At 35.9% G+C, this 15,685-nt stretch overlaps 1 protein-coding gene across 1 annotated transcript in view; it reads right to left on the bottom strand.

Moving 5' to 3' along the window:
* Positions 1-15,685, bottom strand: part of PTPRD (protein tyrosine phosphatase receptor type D) — a 355,891-nt gene that overhangs the window by 88,185 nt on the left and 252,021 nt on the right. The window contains exons 15-19 of the mRNA XM_082074403.1: positions 14,600-15,187; positions 14,075-14,172; positions 12,955-13,214; positions 8,208-8,298; positions 1,676-1,885 (exon numbers count right to left, since the gene is read on the bottom strand). Coding sequence (XP_081930529.1) covers positions 1,676-1,885; positions 8,208-8,298; positions 12,955-13,214; positions 14,075-14,172; positions 14,600-15,187 — 1,247 coding nt within the window. The remainder of the gene's footprint in view (positions 1-1,675; positions 1,886-8,207; positions 8,299-12,954; positions 13,215-14,074; positions 14,173-14,599; positions 15,188-15,685) is intronic.

Here is a 15,685-nt window from a genome sequence, read left to right as displayed (position 1 = left end):
AATATGTTTAATATATTGATAGACTGTAACCATAAGCTCTCTGAGCCTCCATTTTACTCAATTAAACAAATTCAGACCTCTCCATGCTCTCTTGTAAAGCAAGCTCTCCATTCTTCCAACCAAGAGAGAAATCTTGTGTTCTCTGAAGGAGAAATGTTATGTAGAAAGTATTTTGAATATTGAGGAAAAACATCCCTCACAAGTTACAACTCATACACCAGTAGGATCTGTAGTCCTAGAAAAAAAAAAACCTATATTGAGAGCTGATACACTGGAGCATTGGGAGCTGAAGCTCAGTCACCCTTATAAACTCTTCACTTCCTGTGACCACTTTGTGCTACTTAATCACGTGGAAGTTTTAGGTGGCATACTAAACCAGATATTGTCCATAATGTAAGTTTAGTATGGACTTTTGAAATCTTCACCAGTAGGTTCCTGGATATATTTTGCCATATGAGCCTTTTCAGCTGTAAATTTACAACCCTATTTATTCCTGCTTTTTCATCCCAATTTCTCTCTAAAAAAAGTAATAACATTAGGGCTATATGACATGACCAATGTCTTAATTAATATAGGAAAATAAATAAGAAATGGTACTTTGTATTGAAAAGATCAATTTTAAGACAGGTAATTTCTCACACATAGATTTTTGGCCATCTAACTTTATAGCCAAAAGCTATCCACATTCTCCAGTTTGAACCTTTCTGACACAGCGCCTTCAGAATTGTTTGTCTACGGAACCACCACCAAAAAACTGAAAGGCAAACTTTTATGTTAGAGCTTACAGGAGGCAGTTACTTTATTTTCAAATGAAGCTATATATACAAAAGTATCCAAATTGAAACTAACTCTTCATTGTGTTTAAGTAGGCAAATTCTGTTGACATCAAGAGAGCACTTGTAAGGTTAAGCACTGGAAGTATTTTACTAGAATTCACATTATTGGTGTAGTAGTTTCAAGTGGCTGAGTCAGTAAGTATATCTGTCAGGTTTAGGTGCAAATTAGAAAGATATCATATTACAGATTGCATGTTAAAATGCCAACGTGTATTGCAACTTCCTTCAGCAATCCTATTTTGTTTGTTTGTTTGTTTGTTTGTTTGACTACACACAGCAGATTAACTGAAGCATAAAGAGACATAACTACAAGATAAATTACATAAAGAGGGACAACAGCTTATTATTTAGCTGACCTCAGGAATTTCCTTATTATTGAAATATTTTCTAACTTTTAACAATTCACTGGTAAAGTTGTTAGGGAATTACTGTAACTAAAAAGGCTATCTGTGCTTATCTCTGATTCACTGGTAGTATTAAGGCAAGAGAGAAACTCTTTTTAAAAATACATTGAGAAAGAAGATGATATGAAGTTAATGCCTCAGAACCTGTGTCAATGATCTCATACAGCAGAGCACATAATTTGCAAAGGATCACAACACAGCTAATAAAAGGTGATCCTTAGGTTTCAGTTATACACAGAAGTAACATATAAAGATGCAAGCAAAATAGAAAAGTTAAAGGACTTAACTGGAATTAAGCAAGGAAACACTCGCTATAGAGATGCTCTGACATACACTGTAAAAAAACGGCTTTTGGAAAGTGAAAGAAGCATTGAAAAAATGTTTTAATGACTGTGGAAAGGCAATTTTGGGATGGAAAAATATTAACTGACTTACAGATTCTGAGTGCTCCATTACAGCCAACACAAAGAAGACATATTCTTGACCACTCTGCAGTTGCTTATTCTCAAAGCCACCATAATGCTTCTTATCCCCCAACGTGAACTCCGTGGGAAGAACTTCAAAGTGAGCTGCAATATATGGTTTTAATTCAACTTCCCTTCCAAGACGAATGCTTCTGCGTTTCCTAGCTATCTCCTTAAGGAGCTTTAGGACGAAGGGAGGGGCAAGAGAGAGAGACAGAGTGAGAGAGACAGAATGCAAGAACAGAAAGATAACTGTAAACAATTTTGAGGTAACTTATTGACAATGTAATGAGAAAATTTAATGCATGACCAGGAAGTATAAAAATACAATTTATCCACATTTCATGGGGCATATCAGTATCAGTAAATCAGTTCTTGCAAAGTCTTCCAATTTACTGTCATTCTTGTTAAGATATGATACTAGGCAGCAATTGCACTGCCTGGACTACAAACATAAACCAATTAGATCAATTTTCAGTGCCTGATATTGTTGTCTTGGGGTGGGGGGGGGAAGCTGATAATGCAATATGTCTTCTCTCAGGACATATATATATATATTAATCATATTACATATCATATATATTTGTGTGTGTATATATATGAAGTCAGTCACAGAACAGTATAACGGAATCATTTCACTTGGAAAAGACTTTCAAGATCATTGAGTCTAACTGTTAACCTAAAACTGCCAAGCCCACCACTAAACCATGTCTCTTAAGCACCACGTCTACACATCTATTAAAAACCATCAGGGATGGTCACTTAACCAGCCTATTCCAGTGCTTGACAACCCGTTCCGTGAAGAATTATTTCCTAATACCCAAGCTCAATCTCCCATGGCAAAATCTAATGCTTTTTCCTCTCATTCTATGATTTGCTACTTGGAAAACAAGACCATTACCCTCCATGCTACAACCTCCTTTCAGGTAGTTGTAGACAGCAATAAGGTGTCCCCTCAGTCTCCTTTTCTCCAGACTAAACAGCCCCAGTTCCCTCAGCCACTCCTCTAAGGACTTGTGCTCCAGGCCTCTCACCAGCTTTGTTGCCCTCCTCCTCTCTCCAGCACCTCAGTGTCTTTCTTGTAGTGAGTGGCCCAAAACTGAACACAGGATTCAAGCTGGGGCCTCACTAGTACTGAGTTTGAAAGGACAATAATTTCCCTAATGCATAATAATATTTTTTCCCTCCCTATGAATACGCAAGGTACTTTCTTATGTCCTGTTTGATACAACAAATCTTAGTAACTCATATGATTTAATTATGTAAAAACCAGGATCAAAAATACAAAATTGAAAAAAATCCAGGTTTTTGAAAATCAATTTATATTAAGTATTTTAAACTTTTTCCTGGTAACTCCAAAATACAAACAACTCAATAAGGAATAGGTATGAATAGCTGTTTTTTTCTTGCTAACATGAGGACTACCAAGCACTCTGGCAATATTAAATTCCTGAACGTCTGAGATAAAAGAGTGCTTTCCACAAACATTAAAGGAAGCACAGAAGAGTTTATAGGAGTTATCTGTAAACATATGTTTCATCTCAACTCTGAAACTGGCTGCCAATTTATTTGTTCAAAAGGACGAAAAGTTGTGTTCTTCATTGTTTGCATAACACTACACAATAGATTGGTGATAGGAATCAATAACAGGACATGTAAATCCTAAGACGACTTTTCAACTGCTAGACTACAAAATATTATCTACCACCAAATCATACACAACCCACACTTTATATTTTAACTGCCTAATCTGACTTTCAAAATGTAACTCTTTCTTGTTCCATAAAAAGGTAAAATTTACATCAGCACATCTACAACATGATTGGATGTTAGGCTCAAAATTGTAGAACATATATTAACTAATAAAGGACTTAAGGTCAGCTGGTATAATCCACTGATGGATGACTTATTAAACCCAAGTGCTTATTCAATGTCTTTTATCATTTTAAATATACTGGCATTCAACAAATATTAATATGATTTCATTACAAGGAGCCCGAACTTCTCCTGAGTGAGAAGTGATGACTTCTAAGGCCTTTTTATGGTTCCTGTCATTTTTCACTTAAGAAACTTATTCAATGTCCTGCAGTCTCAGACTGCAATAATAAATTTTTCCAAGGTCACACAGTTGTTTTAGGCTTCTCAGCAGACAAACAGTGCTAATACAACAGATTAGTGCATACTTTTTTGTGAGGAGGAGGAGACCAATCTCCAGAGCTAGACAGAGATCAATAAAAAAGATTAAATTCTCATCTTCACTATATATTTTAAAGAACACGTTTAGTCAGGCAAGCTCTCTCTTGCTTCAGTCTCTTCTTCAGTGTTAGGCCTCAGCTTAGCTAGCACATCTTCTGGCCTTCCCCACATGGGATCTTCTATTTTGCTATTACATAATTAACAATTCTGATGCATGTAAAACAGTCTACTATTCATACTGCTACTGAGACACAAGTTTTTAATACTGATTACTTTAACATCTCTTCTCATTTAAGTACATAATTCAAACACAGGCCACAGATAGACACAGAAGCAACCTGTTCCACTTGGATGTAAACTGCCTTAGCAGCTTTTGCACGTTACCCCTTTGAAAATCTACAGTCAACTGCTTTCTAGCTCTAAGGCTGAGTCTGTTCTCTGTTGCAGAGAATTTACATTCATTTAACTCTATCAATTTCCACGCTCCAGTACAAATGCTGGTATACTGCAATAGATCCTCTGAGAGAAAAAGAATTGGCCATAATTTAAGACAGAAATCATTATTCATTACTCAAGGACTCTACTACAATCAGCCTTTCATATTTCTTTTTCATTCTTCCTAAATAGTTTAATGAGCAGCTAGAGTAAATTTGCATGGTATAAAAATGAGGGCAGTAGAGAACAGTAATATTAAGGAGATTTCTATTTAGTTGCTTTATTGAAGGTGACTCTCACATCTGTTAGTAGCTTCCTATGCCCCGGGTAGAGTTACTGAGGGCAGACACAAGGCAGAGACTAATAAAAGTTTGTCCCAGGCTGCATCAGCCCTCATAAGATCTGCTGAGGGAAGCATTCTGTGAAAAGTTTGCATCTATATGAAACCAGCTTTTATAAAGATAACAGCTATGCAGAGGCCTACGCTCTGTCTCTCCTGAAGTCTGCTGAAACACAAACGTAGATATTCAGGTAATAACAATGTGACATGTATACTAACTGGAAGTCAGGAGCTGTAAGTGTTGTAGTATGAGGATAGGTACGTGGCTTGAGCCATCCCTGAAGATAAATTATATTTTCATTTATGGGTACAGTTTCCACTGGCATTTAAAGTTATGTGGCTACCTCAAATGAATTCTTTATCATATGTTTCCATATGTAGATTTTAAATAACTCATTAGATTGAGATTGAAAGGGGAAGAGAAATGTTTCTTTTTAATTATTTCTTGAATTAGTAATATAAAATGCATATATTTAATAGATAGCAATGCTGAAGTACTGTATTAGAGTGAATGAAGTGAGTTTTGAATGGTAAAATTTAATTACCCCGAGTCAAACAAAATGTGTTCAACTTTTCAAGGTAGTTATTTATCACCTAAGGCCAGATAAACTTAGGTGTGTTTGTGTGTAAACAAAAATTTTGTCTGTGACATTGATTACACAGAACTGGATAGACATCAGGTGAACCTCTGGCCTCATCCATGTTTCATGTATAAATAGGGTTGTTGCCAGATATCATTACTTGCACACACATATCCTGTCGTACTTTACACCAGGATTTTAATAAAATTACTGAATTGATTTAAGGCTTAACATGTAGGCTTTTATTTAGGTTTTGTTCCTTACAAATCTAAAGTAATCCTACGAGGTAATACTCCAAATCATAATATTTTGCTCATATTTCATTAATTTGCATGGCATGTCTATTTAAAGTCACTAGCTGTCATGATGGCCAAAATAGAATTAATTTTTGAGTTAACAAAAATGGATTTATCTCTAATAAATACTGTTGTCAGACAGACAATATCTAGTCTACTGTCTGTCATTTGAAGACTCTGCACCTCTCTTAGTTTCTTTCAGAATTGAGATTCAAGGAACCGAGAAAGTCGGGTCATCACAATAAGACTGGAGAGTCTTTTGGACTCATCAGTTATGTACTGGAGTAAACACTGAGGGTAGTATTTTCAGCAAATACTTTTTTTTTATATATATAATTATTTTGAAAATGTATTGATGAAAACTTTCAGATTTTCAAAATAATTATGTTCCAAATACTTTTCTGAGATTGTACTAAAAAAAGATGCACAAGTGTCTTCATTTGACTATCAGGAACTATTTGCTCAGAGAGAAGTGTGGTTAGTTTTTCTGTTTGTTTGGTTTGGTTTTCTTTTATTTTGTTTTATTTTCCCTAAATTCATTTATTGTGCCACTGCTTTCACATGTTTCTCAGGAATAGTACGTCTAATAACAATATGCATTCTTTTTCTAAAGCTGGAAATAAAACAGCCCTTAAGTAACAGAAACTGGAGGAGTTAACATGAAATACAATCACTGTCTGCTTTTGATTTTTTTCCTACTCAGTACTAACTACATGTTTGGTGGCAATTGTAAAAGATATATCAAGGGTTTTAGTTCTTTATCAGAAATAATTTTCATTTTCCAGTCAATGCATATCTTATTTCTTCCACCATTAATTCTACAATGTGGTCTCAATTATATCAGTAGAAGTGGGAAACAACCCATCCTGACCCAAATATTTCTGAATTAATAAATGCTCTTTATCAATCTGTTATACAGATTAATGCACCACAACTTGCAGGATGATTAAAATGACCCTTTGTTATGGGAATCAGCAGGACTCGTAGAATTTAATTGCCAAAAAGGTCAGTGTCATCTGGCACCTATCCTTTAATCTGTTAATGCTGCTGAATGTGACTACAGTCTCTGGATGTTAAAAGTGGGTGGTAATATTAAATCAGCTTTCCATTATCATATGGATCTTGCTGTCAGAGTTTTACTGTTTAACCATATTTGATGTCACCTAGGACTATGATCACAAGCTGATCACATCTACAATCCAAGTTCTTTTAAAGAGAAGAAGTTAATAGATCAAAGCAAGTCATCACTGCAACTGAATCTAATGAGATGATCACATAAACGAAAATGGTCAAGAGGAAACAAAGGCTTCAGCCAGTCAGTAGTAACAAAAACCATGCCTTCCTTTGAACAGCTGTTTTAAATCTTCTGATTAAGGATTCTCCTGTTGCTGTACGTATTATTTGCCTTTTCTGATCGGAAACCAGACTAGAGATAGAAAGACCTTTGTTTATATTTTGAAACCTTCCTACAGAAGTGTTTGTTGAAGATCTTTATTTTCCTGACACTTTGGTGCAAACACTGAAATTGATATTTATTATGTCAATGGGAGAAAGGAAAAAAAGCCTTTTGATTGCCTGCAGATTATCATTATTTCCCAATGAATGTATTATGGTGAAGCATATGGTGAAGCATATCTGTAAAGTAAAACTCTTGAATCCACTGAAAGAAAATGGAAAAATAGACCAGATCTAGCCAAAAATCATTAAATCAGGAAGAGCAAAGAAACTTACTTCAATCTCTGGTCTTTGAATTGCTGAGATATAACATGTACAAATTACCATAGCTTCTGAATTAGATCTAAAATCCTAGCCAGATGCAACAATAACAGTAATAAAAACACCACCTGTTTTTTGTACAGTGCTTTTGTACAGGGCCTCTCAAAAGAGCTTTACAATGACAAATATTAGTCTTATTCCAAACTTGCAGATTGAAAGAAGACAGACAAGTTTGCATAAACTATACTGCCCTCAGTATAACAGAGGACAGGACACTATACTTCTTGGAATTATTATTATATATATAAAAAAAAATGAATTGATTTTTAGTATCACTGGGCCTATTCCTAAAATAAAAGTACTTTCACTCTTTGGGTTAACACCATTTATAGTGTCAAATGATGACACTTTCCTATTTCATTCATTTATTTCTGAGCACAAACTGCCAGTAGAACAGAGACTACTACAAAAGTTTTATAACCAGAAGCATTACAGTATCTGAGAATCAGGTAAAAAACACCACAAGAAGGTCAAATGTTAAATTGCAGTGCAAATTTCAATTTAGCATTTGTTATAGGCTTAGTAAACACCTCAGTAATGAACCAGACCTTCATTAGAGTTCATATCATTGGTGATTAAGCTTTTGCTGACAACTCATTTCACCTCCTGCACTTTTGCATTACACTTTACAATAGGAAAAGAATTAAATATTAATGCCAACGGAGATCAGACACTTTGTGTGCTTAATTGCAACTTAATGCTGTTATTGTCTTCTAATCTAAGTAATTCGAACTTCTGTTTCAGTCCCCACAGGCTAATTCACATATAAATATAAAATATCCTGACAACAAAACTTGTAAAACTGGTGAGTTAATCACATACCACTAATAAGATTGTTATTTTAATAAAGGAGAAGATGACAACAAAAACACACAGTACCTCATCTAGTTCCATTTCATCTGGACTTTCCCATGGTTTGATAAATTTCCCACGAGACCTCTTCAAAGGCACAATAACTATGTAATAACCTCTGTAAAGGAAACAGTTGGACAAAAGTTGAAGGAAAAGGAATGGATAAATTGACGGAGTAGGTGTCTGTTCAGATGAACTCAATAGAACAGACACTGCAGCCTTTGAAACATAGCTGTAAACGTTCACACTCTTGAAACCATATCCAGTGTAAAACATTTGACAAACAAATGGTACTAATTCCCACCTTTTCATGTAAACATATAAATATGTATAAGAAACTTTAATTACAATGTTGTAAAATACTACATGTTTGACTGCAGTTTATTATTTCATCTGAAATACAAGAGTCGTGGGATATTTGTGCCCTGCCACCATTGCACTTGGAAAAAACCTGAAACCTCTAAATTGAAACATTTTACCATATATTTAAATCTCAATTATCACCCCATCTTCCCCCATTTTCATGTATAATCGGAATAGCAGGTTAACATAATGTGTTTGTTGATGTCAATACTGTCATAAACAGCAAGTAAAGAAGACACAGTGTACACGCCTCACACATACTCTTTACATTTGAATATCAATCACCATCAGCTTCATCTACTTAGGTATTCTGTTCACAGTCACAGACAAGACAGCTTGATGTATGCTCTCTTTACAGGTAGGATTTGCAAATTACATATATCAGTTTTCCTCAGAAACATTTTCCTGAAAATATCTTCCTCCCCCTCCCATGGAGACTAGTAAATTATACTTTCTAGTGGAATACAGATATGGCACTTCCCTTGTTTCCTTCACAAAGCCTGGATACACATCAGGCAGATCTATAATTTCACAATAGTGTGAGGGAAGAAGCAGTAGAATCACAACAGCAGGACATACGGGATGGTATAATACACATCTTCTTGATAAACACATTAGTCAAAAAGTCAAGCACTCTGCATCTCAGAGGAGAGGGAAAGAGGCTGCTCTCCTCTTTTTCTAGTAACAGAGCTTATTACGAAGGTGTCACTGGCCCTTCATTATGGAACATAATTTTAGTGTCTCATGGACCATATTCTCTCCCAGTTCACCGTGTTTCACAGCCCATTCAGGCTTCCGCAGCACTGACTACTCATTTTACTCACACAATGCAATTGCAAAACCTAAAGTGATTAACGAAAGAGAGTCTACAGACAAGGACTTGCCTTACAACTGATCAAAAACTGTCTCAGTCTAAACTCAGTAAACTATCTTTCTTCCATACTAGTGCACACCACTGGACCATTTTAATGGTCTCTTCTTAATTACAGCTCCTTTCCACAAAACAAATGTAAAAAAACCTTCGGATTTTTAACTACTGTAGTAAAAGAACATACATATTAATACTTGTATTAAGAAATCTGGGAAATTGCGCAGTGGAAATTATGAGGTCCAACAGGAAGCACTAGAAACAAGAACTGTTACCCACTGCCGCTCTCTTGCTGTATTACAGTATTCAAATAACATCTGCAGCATGCATTCTTATAGTAATATGATAAAGCATTTTTTGCACTGATGTTCTAATTAAAAACTAGCAAGCCTTGTTGAACACAGATTTTAAACCTGAGTATGTATTTTAAAAATTATTTGGTTACACAAATAAGAAATCCTAATGAATGTTGATTTATCTGTGTATATAATCACTACAACTTACATACTTTTCTTTAACAGATGCCTAAGAATCAAAACAAAAGGCAATGAAGAACTGGCCCCTATATTCTTTCAGACACTGAAGATACATCTGCTGGATGAAATGCAGAACAGTCTCTTACTTATCCATTTTTCTTCTTCCTCTTTTTCTTTTTTGAAACGAACAGAATGTTCTTACTTTTTTTTTTTTTTTTTTTTTTTCAATCAAGGAACATCCAGCATGTAAATGTTACTTTCACAGTCTTTCACACTTTCTTCATGCATGCCTCCCACTCATAACTCTGATCATCCACTAAGAATTTCAGCACAGAGAGTGTTTTAAAGCGGAAAGCACAAAGATGTCAACAGCAAGCAGAAGAATATAACTGTTCACATAAATATACAGTGCTGAAAATTGTGAAGAATTACAAAGTTCTTTTTAGCTAACTCTAGAAAATGTAACATCTCTTGAAAAACATGTTTTATTATTTGCTTGTTTGTTTTGGTTTTGTATTTTTTTTCTGGGGGCGCGGAGGGTGAGAAATGGAGGGTTAGCTTGGATATTGCTTGAACTACTGAGCATTACAAAGGGCAAAGTCTTCCATAAAACTCTGTTTTTACCTAAGGCTTTGCAAAGATAGAGGAGATTCAGAGAAACATGAACTGTCCCTCACACATAAAAATTGTTCTGGATTAGACCAAAATAGTACGAGAAAATGAAGAAACCACTCACTTGAGATGATGGCAGTGAAAGAGATCAACTTTACGTAACATAAGGTGAAGTCTTCCAATTTCTATGCTATATCACCATCAAACATTCAAATAATGAAAATTACTTCCACCATCTTTTAATAAATTGCAATGGCTTTTATAATATTATCCTCAATCCCATTAGAATGTAACTATAGTTTATTAGAGCAAACCATTAATTGTTGCACCTTCTGTGTAATTAATATTATTGAAGAATTCTCAGTGTATAGTACTACATAGTAAGATAGAGACATATAATGTACCCATAGAGTGACAGCAACTGTAAACAAGTCAACTATTACATAAAATAGTTCTTCTCATAGAAAGACTATAGCTGCAATAAAATTGTATATTCTAACAAGCATCAGGTAAGCTTTTTCTGTTCAGCATGTGGATGCTTTGGTATGCCCACGTCCAAGGGACAAGTGAATCTTTTTTTTTGTTGTTTTGTTTTTTTCTATCTCAAGCATGATCACATGTTCTTAGGAAACAGAAGGAGGACATACATTATCTGCAAAATTGGCAGTTGGACCCCATAGGTTTAGTGAATCTTTCGTGATGTCACTTAGTGCCTCTTATTTCTCACACTATATAAAAGAAAGGGCATTGCCTCTTTTTCTACTGCTATCTTCTGCTATTGTTTGACCAACTATCCTGCACTTTTTCCTCTCTGTGAATGCTCTGCCTCATAAATCTTTTTTGACTCATTCCATCTTCAGTCTTCCTTAGCTGCATTTGTTACTGACCGCATCTTACTCAATCTAATGATAATGGCTACATTTTTCAGTTTTTCATCCTTTTAATGTCTCAAATTCATTTCTTTCTTGACCTCACCTGCCTCAAAATCCTCAGTCAGAAATGAAAAAGGGGAGCAGCTTTCTACAAAGCCATCAGTAAAAATCCACCAGGGACAGGACAAGTTGAATCCCCAACAATATTTAATGACTTGCTCATTTTCCTCCCCATTTCCTTTACATTACACATGGGAACCTTATAGACCAACAAGAATCACTATAAGCAGAGCAATAACACTTATTGATTGTACCATGCTTCATGTTTTCTTGGCAAATCTTTATTGTCTTACCTTTGTAATCCCTGCTGACTGTGTGCTGTCAGCTCTTTAGTCCTATTTCTGTTTTAATGTAAAACTCCAAAGCACCTATAATAAACTCTGTGGCAATTTTTTCAGCAAAATCTCCCATTTGCTTTCTGGGACCAGTGGAAAAGACCTGATGTTTTTCTTTTAATAAAATACTTCAGAATTAATTCACATGAATTAAGTGCAATAACAATTCTTTACAAATCCACATAATGGTGGAATGACTGAGCCTGAGTACTTCAAGGTGCAGCAGCAGGGCAGCAACCCATCAATGGGTTATACATTCTTCTTGAGAGGACACATTTTTAAAAACACAACTGGCTTACTTAATCCTTGTTTGCTATTTTATATCAGTGACAAAACACTAAAGTACTCTGAGAAACAACTACAAACTTAAGGATAATTCTCCTCTATATATTTCCATCTAGATTTTACTCAGTTTTACATACTTTCCTAAGTGTCAAATTTATAGAATGGTTCTCATTGGGAGGGACCTATAACAGTCAGGTAGTCCAACTGCCTGACCAGTTCAGGGCTGATGGAAAGTTACAGCACATTATTAAGGGCATTGATCAAATGCCTCTTAAACATTGACAGGCGTGGGGCATTGAGCACCTTTCTAGGAAGCCTGTTCCAGTGTTTGACCACCCTCTTGGTAAAGAAATGTTTCCTATTGTCATCTGAACCTCTCCTGATTTAGCTTTGAACCACTCCCATGAGTCCTATCACTGGATCCCAGGGAGAAAAGCTCAGCATCTTCCTCTCCACGTCCCCTCCTCAGGAAGCTGTAATGAGGTCACCTCTCAGCCTCCTTTTCTCCAAACTAGACAAGCTCAAAATCTTCAGCTGTTCCTCATAGAACATTCATTCCAGCCCCTTCACTAGCTGTGTTATCCTCCTCTGGATGCATTCAAGTACCTTAACCACAGAATGTGGCATTTGTTCTTGTTAAGTTTTATACCACTGATGATTGCCCAATGCTTCAATCTATCTAGATCCCTCAGCAAGGCCTCTTGTCCCTTGGGAGAAGCAACAGAAACTCCCAGTATTGTAAAATATTAGTCCAATATTAGTCCAAATACTACTGCAGAGTGCTGAACTCTGTGTACCATTATGAAGAATAAAGCTTTGGTTCACCACTACAGCTCTAGATTAACAGTAAGAATAACCATCTTTCTGGAGATAAAAAAAATGGTATGACATTCATTCACTCACTTTATATTCTCATTTGAAGGTACTTCTGGAAGTTCCACAGTTATCATGCCGTCTAAGTTGGTCTTTCCAATGAAGACTGGTTTGGTACGAAGCACGTCTGGTGCAGTCTTTGCTGTCACTCTGTGCTGAAGACCCCCAGCACTATTCCCTCTGTTTGTCAGCACAAATGAATATGATGTCTCTGGCTTCAAGTTAGTGATCAGTTTTTGAGTAGCACGTCCATCAACCTCTACCACCATTTTCCCATCATCATAAAGGATCTAAGTTAATATACAAATTGTAGGTGGTTTTAGTTACTAAGAGAAGGCAATTGATACTGTCACACTGAATTCAGGAATGAACCTAAATATAAATCTACAATGAAAGTTACTGGGAATTTTAGGCTGTAAGATAGTACTTGAATTCACTACTGCAATTAAATGTCTCATTTTCAGGGGAAAAAAAGACATTAATTTAAAGCAGTGTAAGCACTCCTAAAATCCAATTTCACTTATTCAAATTCAGTAGTTTTGCTTGAATGCAGCATTTATACCAAGGCACACATGTTCTTAAAGGTACCTTGACTTTTTGATTCACACTCATTATTCAGAAAGGTTTTTGCAACATTTATTGCACAAAATCTGCTCTTCACTTGCCCCTGCCCGAGATGACACAAGTGATGAAGAACAATGCAGAAGAAATGCAAGCCAGACTGCAGGTTACATTGAGTCTCTTCATTTGGCTAAAAATATAGTTAGCAGAAAAAAGAGTTATAATGCAAAAATGTGTTGTTGTAAATGTGAGGAGATAAAAAACAAAATGGTACTCAGTTACAGTTACTACAGAAATGACTAGAAAAAGTAAGAACAGTATTATTTTCTTTCACTGTTTTCTCTAAAATGTAGTAGCAACAAACCACAAATTAGCAAGGTGTTTATATAATGTATAATAACCAGTATGACCCTGACTCAGAAATAGTGCCATAACAGTGGAAAGCTCATATTGTCAAACAAAGCTTGGGTCATTATTGCTGATTAGTTTGGATTCTTAAATGCAGCAATACGAAAGTAAGCTACTTAGCCAGGTGAATGACACCCTCTAGTTTCTGTATTTTCTCTTCTATAAATGGAAAGTAACTTACTTTGAAAGGCAAGGCTGAATTGTAATTTTCTGGAATTTCCCAGGACAGCAAAACAGAAGTCTTCATTACTGCTTTAACATGAAAATTTTTTGCAAACACTGCTGGAAAAAAAGAAACGATGTACATAAAAAACATCTTGGAGCTCAGATCTTGTCATATATCCACTGCTACCTGGGAGTATTAGCTTTCCATTTAGGACAAGAAACAACAACAATTCTCCTACCTGTTAGCTCATATTTAAATATCACATTTTAAATCATTCTCACTCTTATCTAGTGACAACCCAACACGTACATTTTCCTTACCTGAAAAAACTGTGAAGATGTTAGCCAGAACTTGCTTGGCAAGGGGCAGCTGAATTCTAAGGCATCCAAAACATATTAAGATTTGCATACTTTACCTTTTGTGTCTGATGAACCTATTTTTATGAATGGGCCGGTCAGTTTAATTTACAGCTTCAAAAACACTGATATCCAAAGACCGATACTCCTTTAAAGGTCAACGCCATAAGCAGACAAATCCTACCTTGATCCACGGGTAGTGTCCTGAACTGGACACTTGGACTATATGGACCAGGCCCTTTGCTTGTGTGGGCACGTACTTTTACATCATATGTGGTATCTGGTTTTAAGCCAGACAGTGTCATAGTGGTATCAGCAGGAACAACAGGGAGTTCAACCGGCTGGTAAGCAACATTGATATCTCTGTACAAGATGGTATATTTGGTGATAATGCCATTTCTCTCTGCCAAGAGTGGCATCTGCCAAGTTAATTGAACTGATGTAGAAGTAGAGCTTTCTGAGTGGAGATTTTGGGGAAATCCACTGGGTACCTCTTCAGGAACAGAAATCTCTTTAACCATCTCCTCCCCAAAGCCCACTTTATTTCTAGCTGAGAGCCTGAAGACGTATGAAGCTCCTTTGTGAATGTCTGTGGCCGTGAAGTGATCTTCCTTCTCTGAGAACTCCATGGTCGTAAATGTATCCATATCTTTGCGACCAAACTTCAGGCGATAACCCTGCAGCGGGCCAAAAGTGTCCACAGGAGGGTGCCACTGAATTAGAGCCGTGTTCATCTGTGTATGGCTAATCACAAGCCGAGGTTTGCCTGGAACTGTAGCACAATGTTATTTAAAGATGATAAATACAAACAGAATTGCATGTACAATTCTTGAGGCTAATTTTAGCAGAAACAGGGATAAATTTTCTCTTCCCTCACTCTCAGTTCTACAAATTACTCTCTTATGGAAGAAATAATGTCTGTCTCCTGCACTACTGAGTCATACAGTATAATGAACCATGATAGTAAGGCCATTTACTGTTTGTTGTCTTCTTCCTTTACCGTTATTTCTAAATACAGAGAACATTCAGAGGCACAGGACTTAGGCACACAAGTCAAGAGGTAAAACTTCAAACAAACATCTTATGAATGGTTCTGTCTCACTTACAAATCCTTGCTTGCAAAAAAAGAGTATTGTCATAAGTATTCATTAATTTAATCCAAGGCACATTTCTGCCATCCCTGTAAATGGAAAAATAATTAATGATAACAATAACAGTAGCAACAATAATGGAGAAATTACAAGTTCCTAGATGTGTCTAACATAACTTT

This window comes from Streptopelia decaocto, assembly GCF_964273445.1.
Source record: "Streptopelia decaocto genome assembly, chromosome: Z".
NCBI classification, from domain to species: Eukaryota; Metazoa; Chordata; class Aves; order Columbiformes; family Columbidae; genus Streptopelia; species Streptopelia decaocto.
The sequence above is the reverse complement of the archived record's forward strand: the minus strand, read 5'-3'. Positions and strand labels throughout refer to the sequence as shown.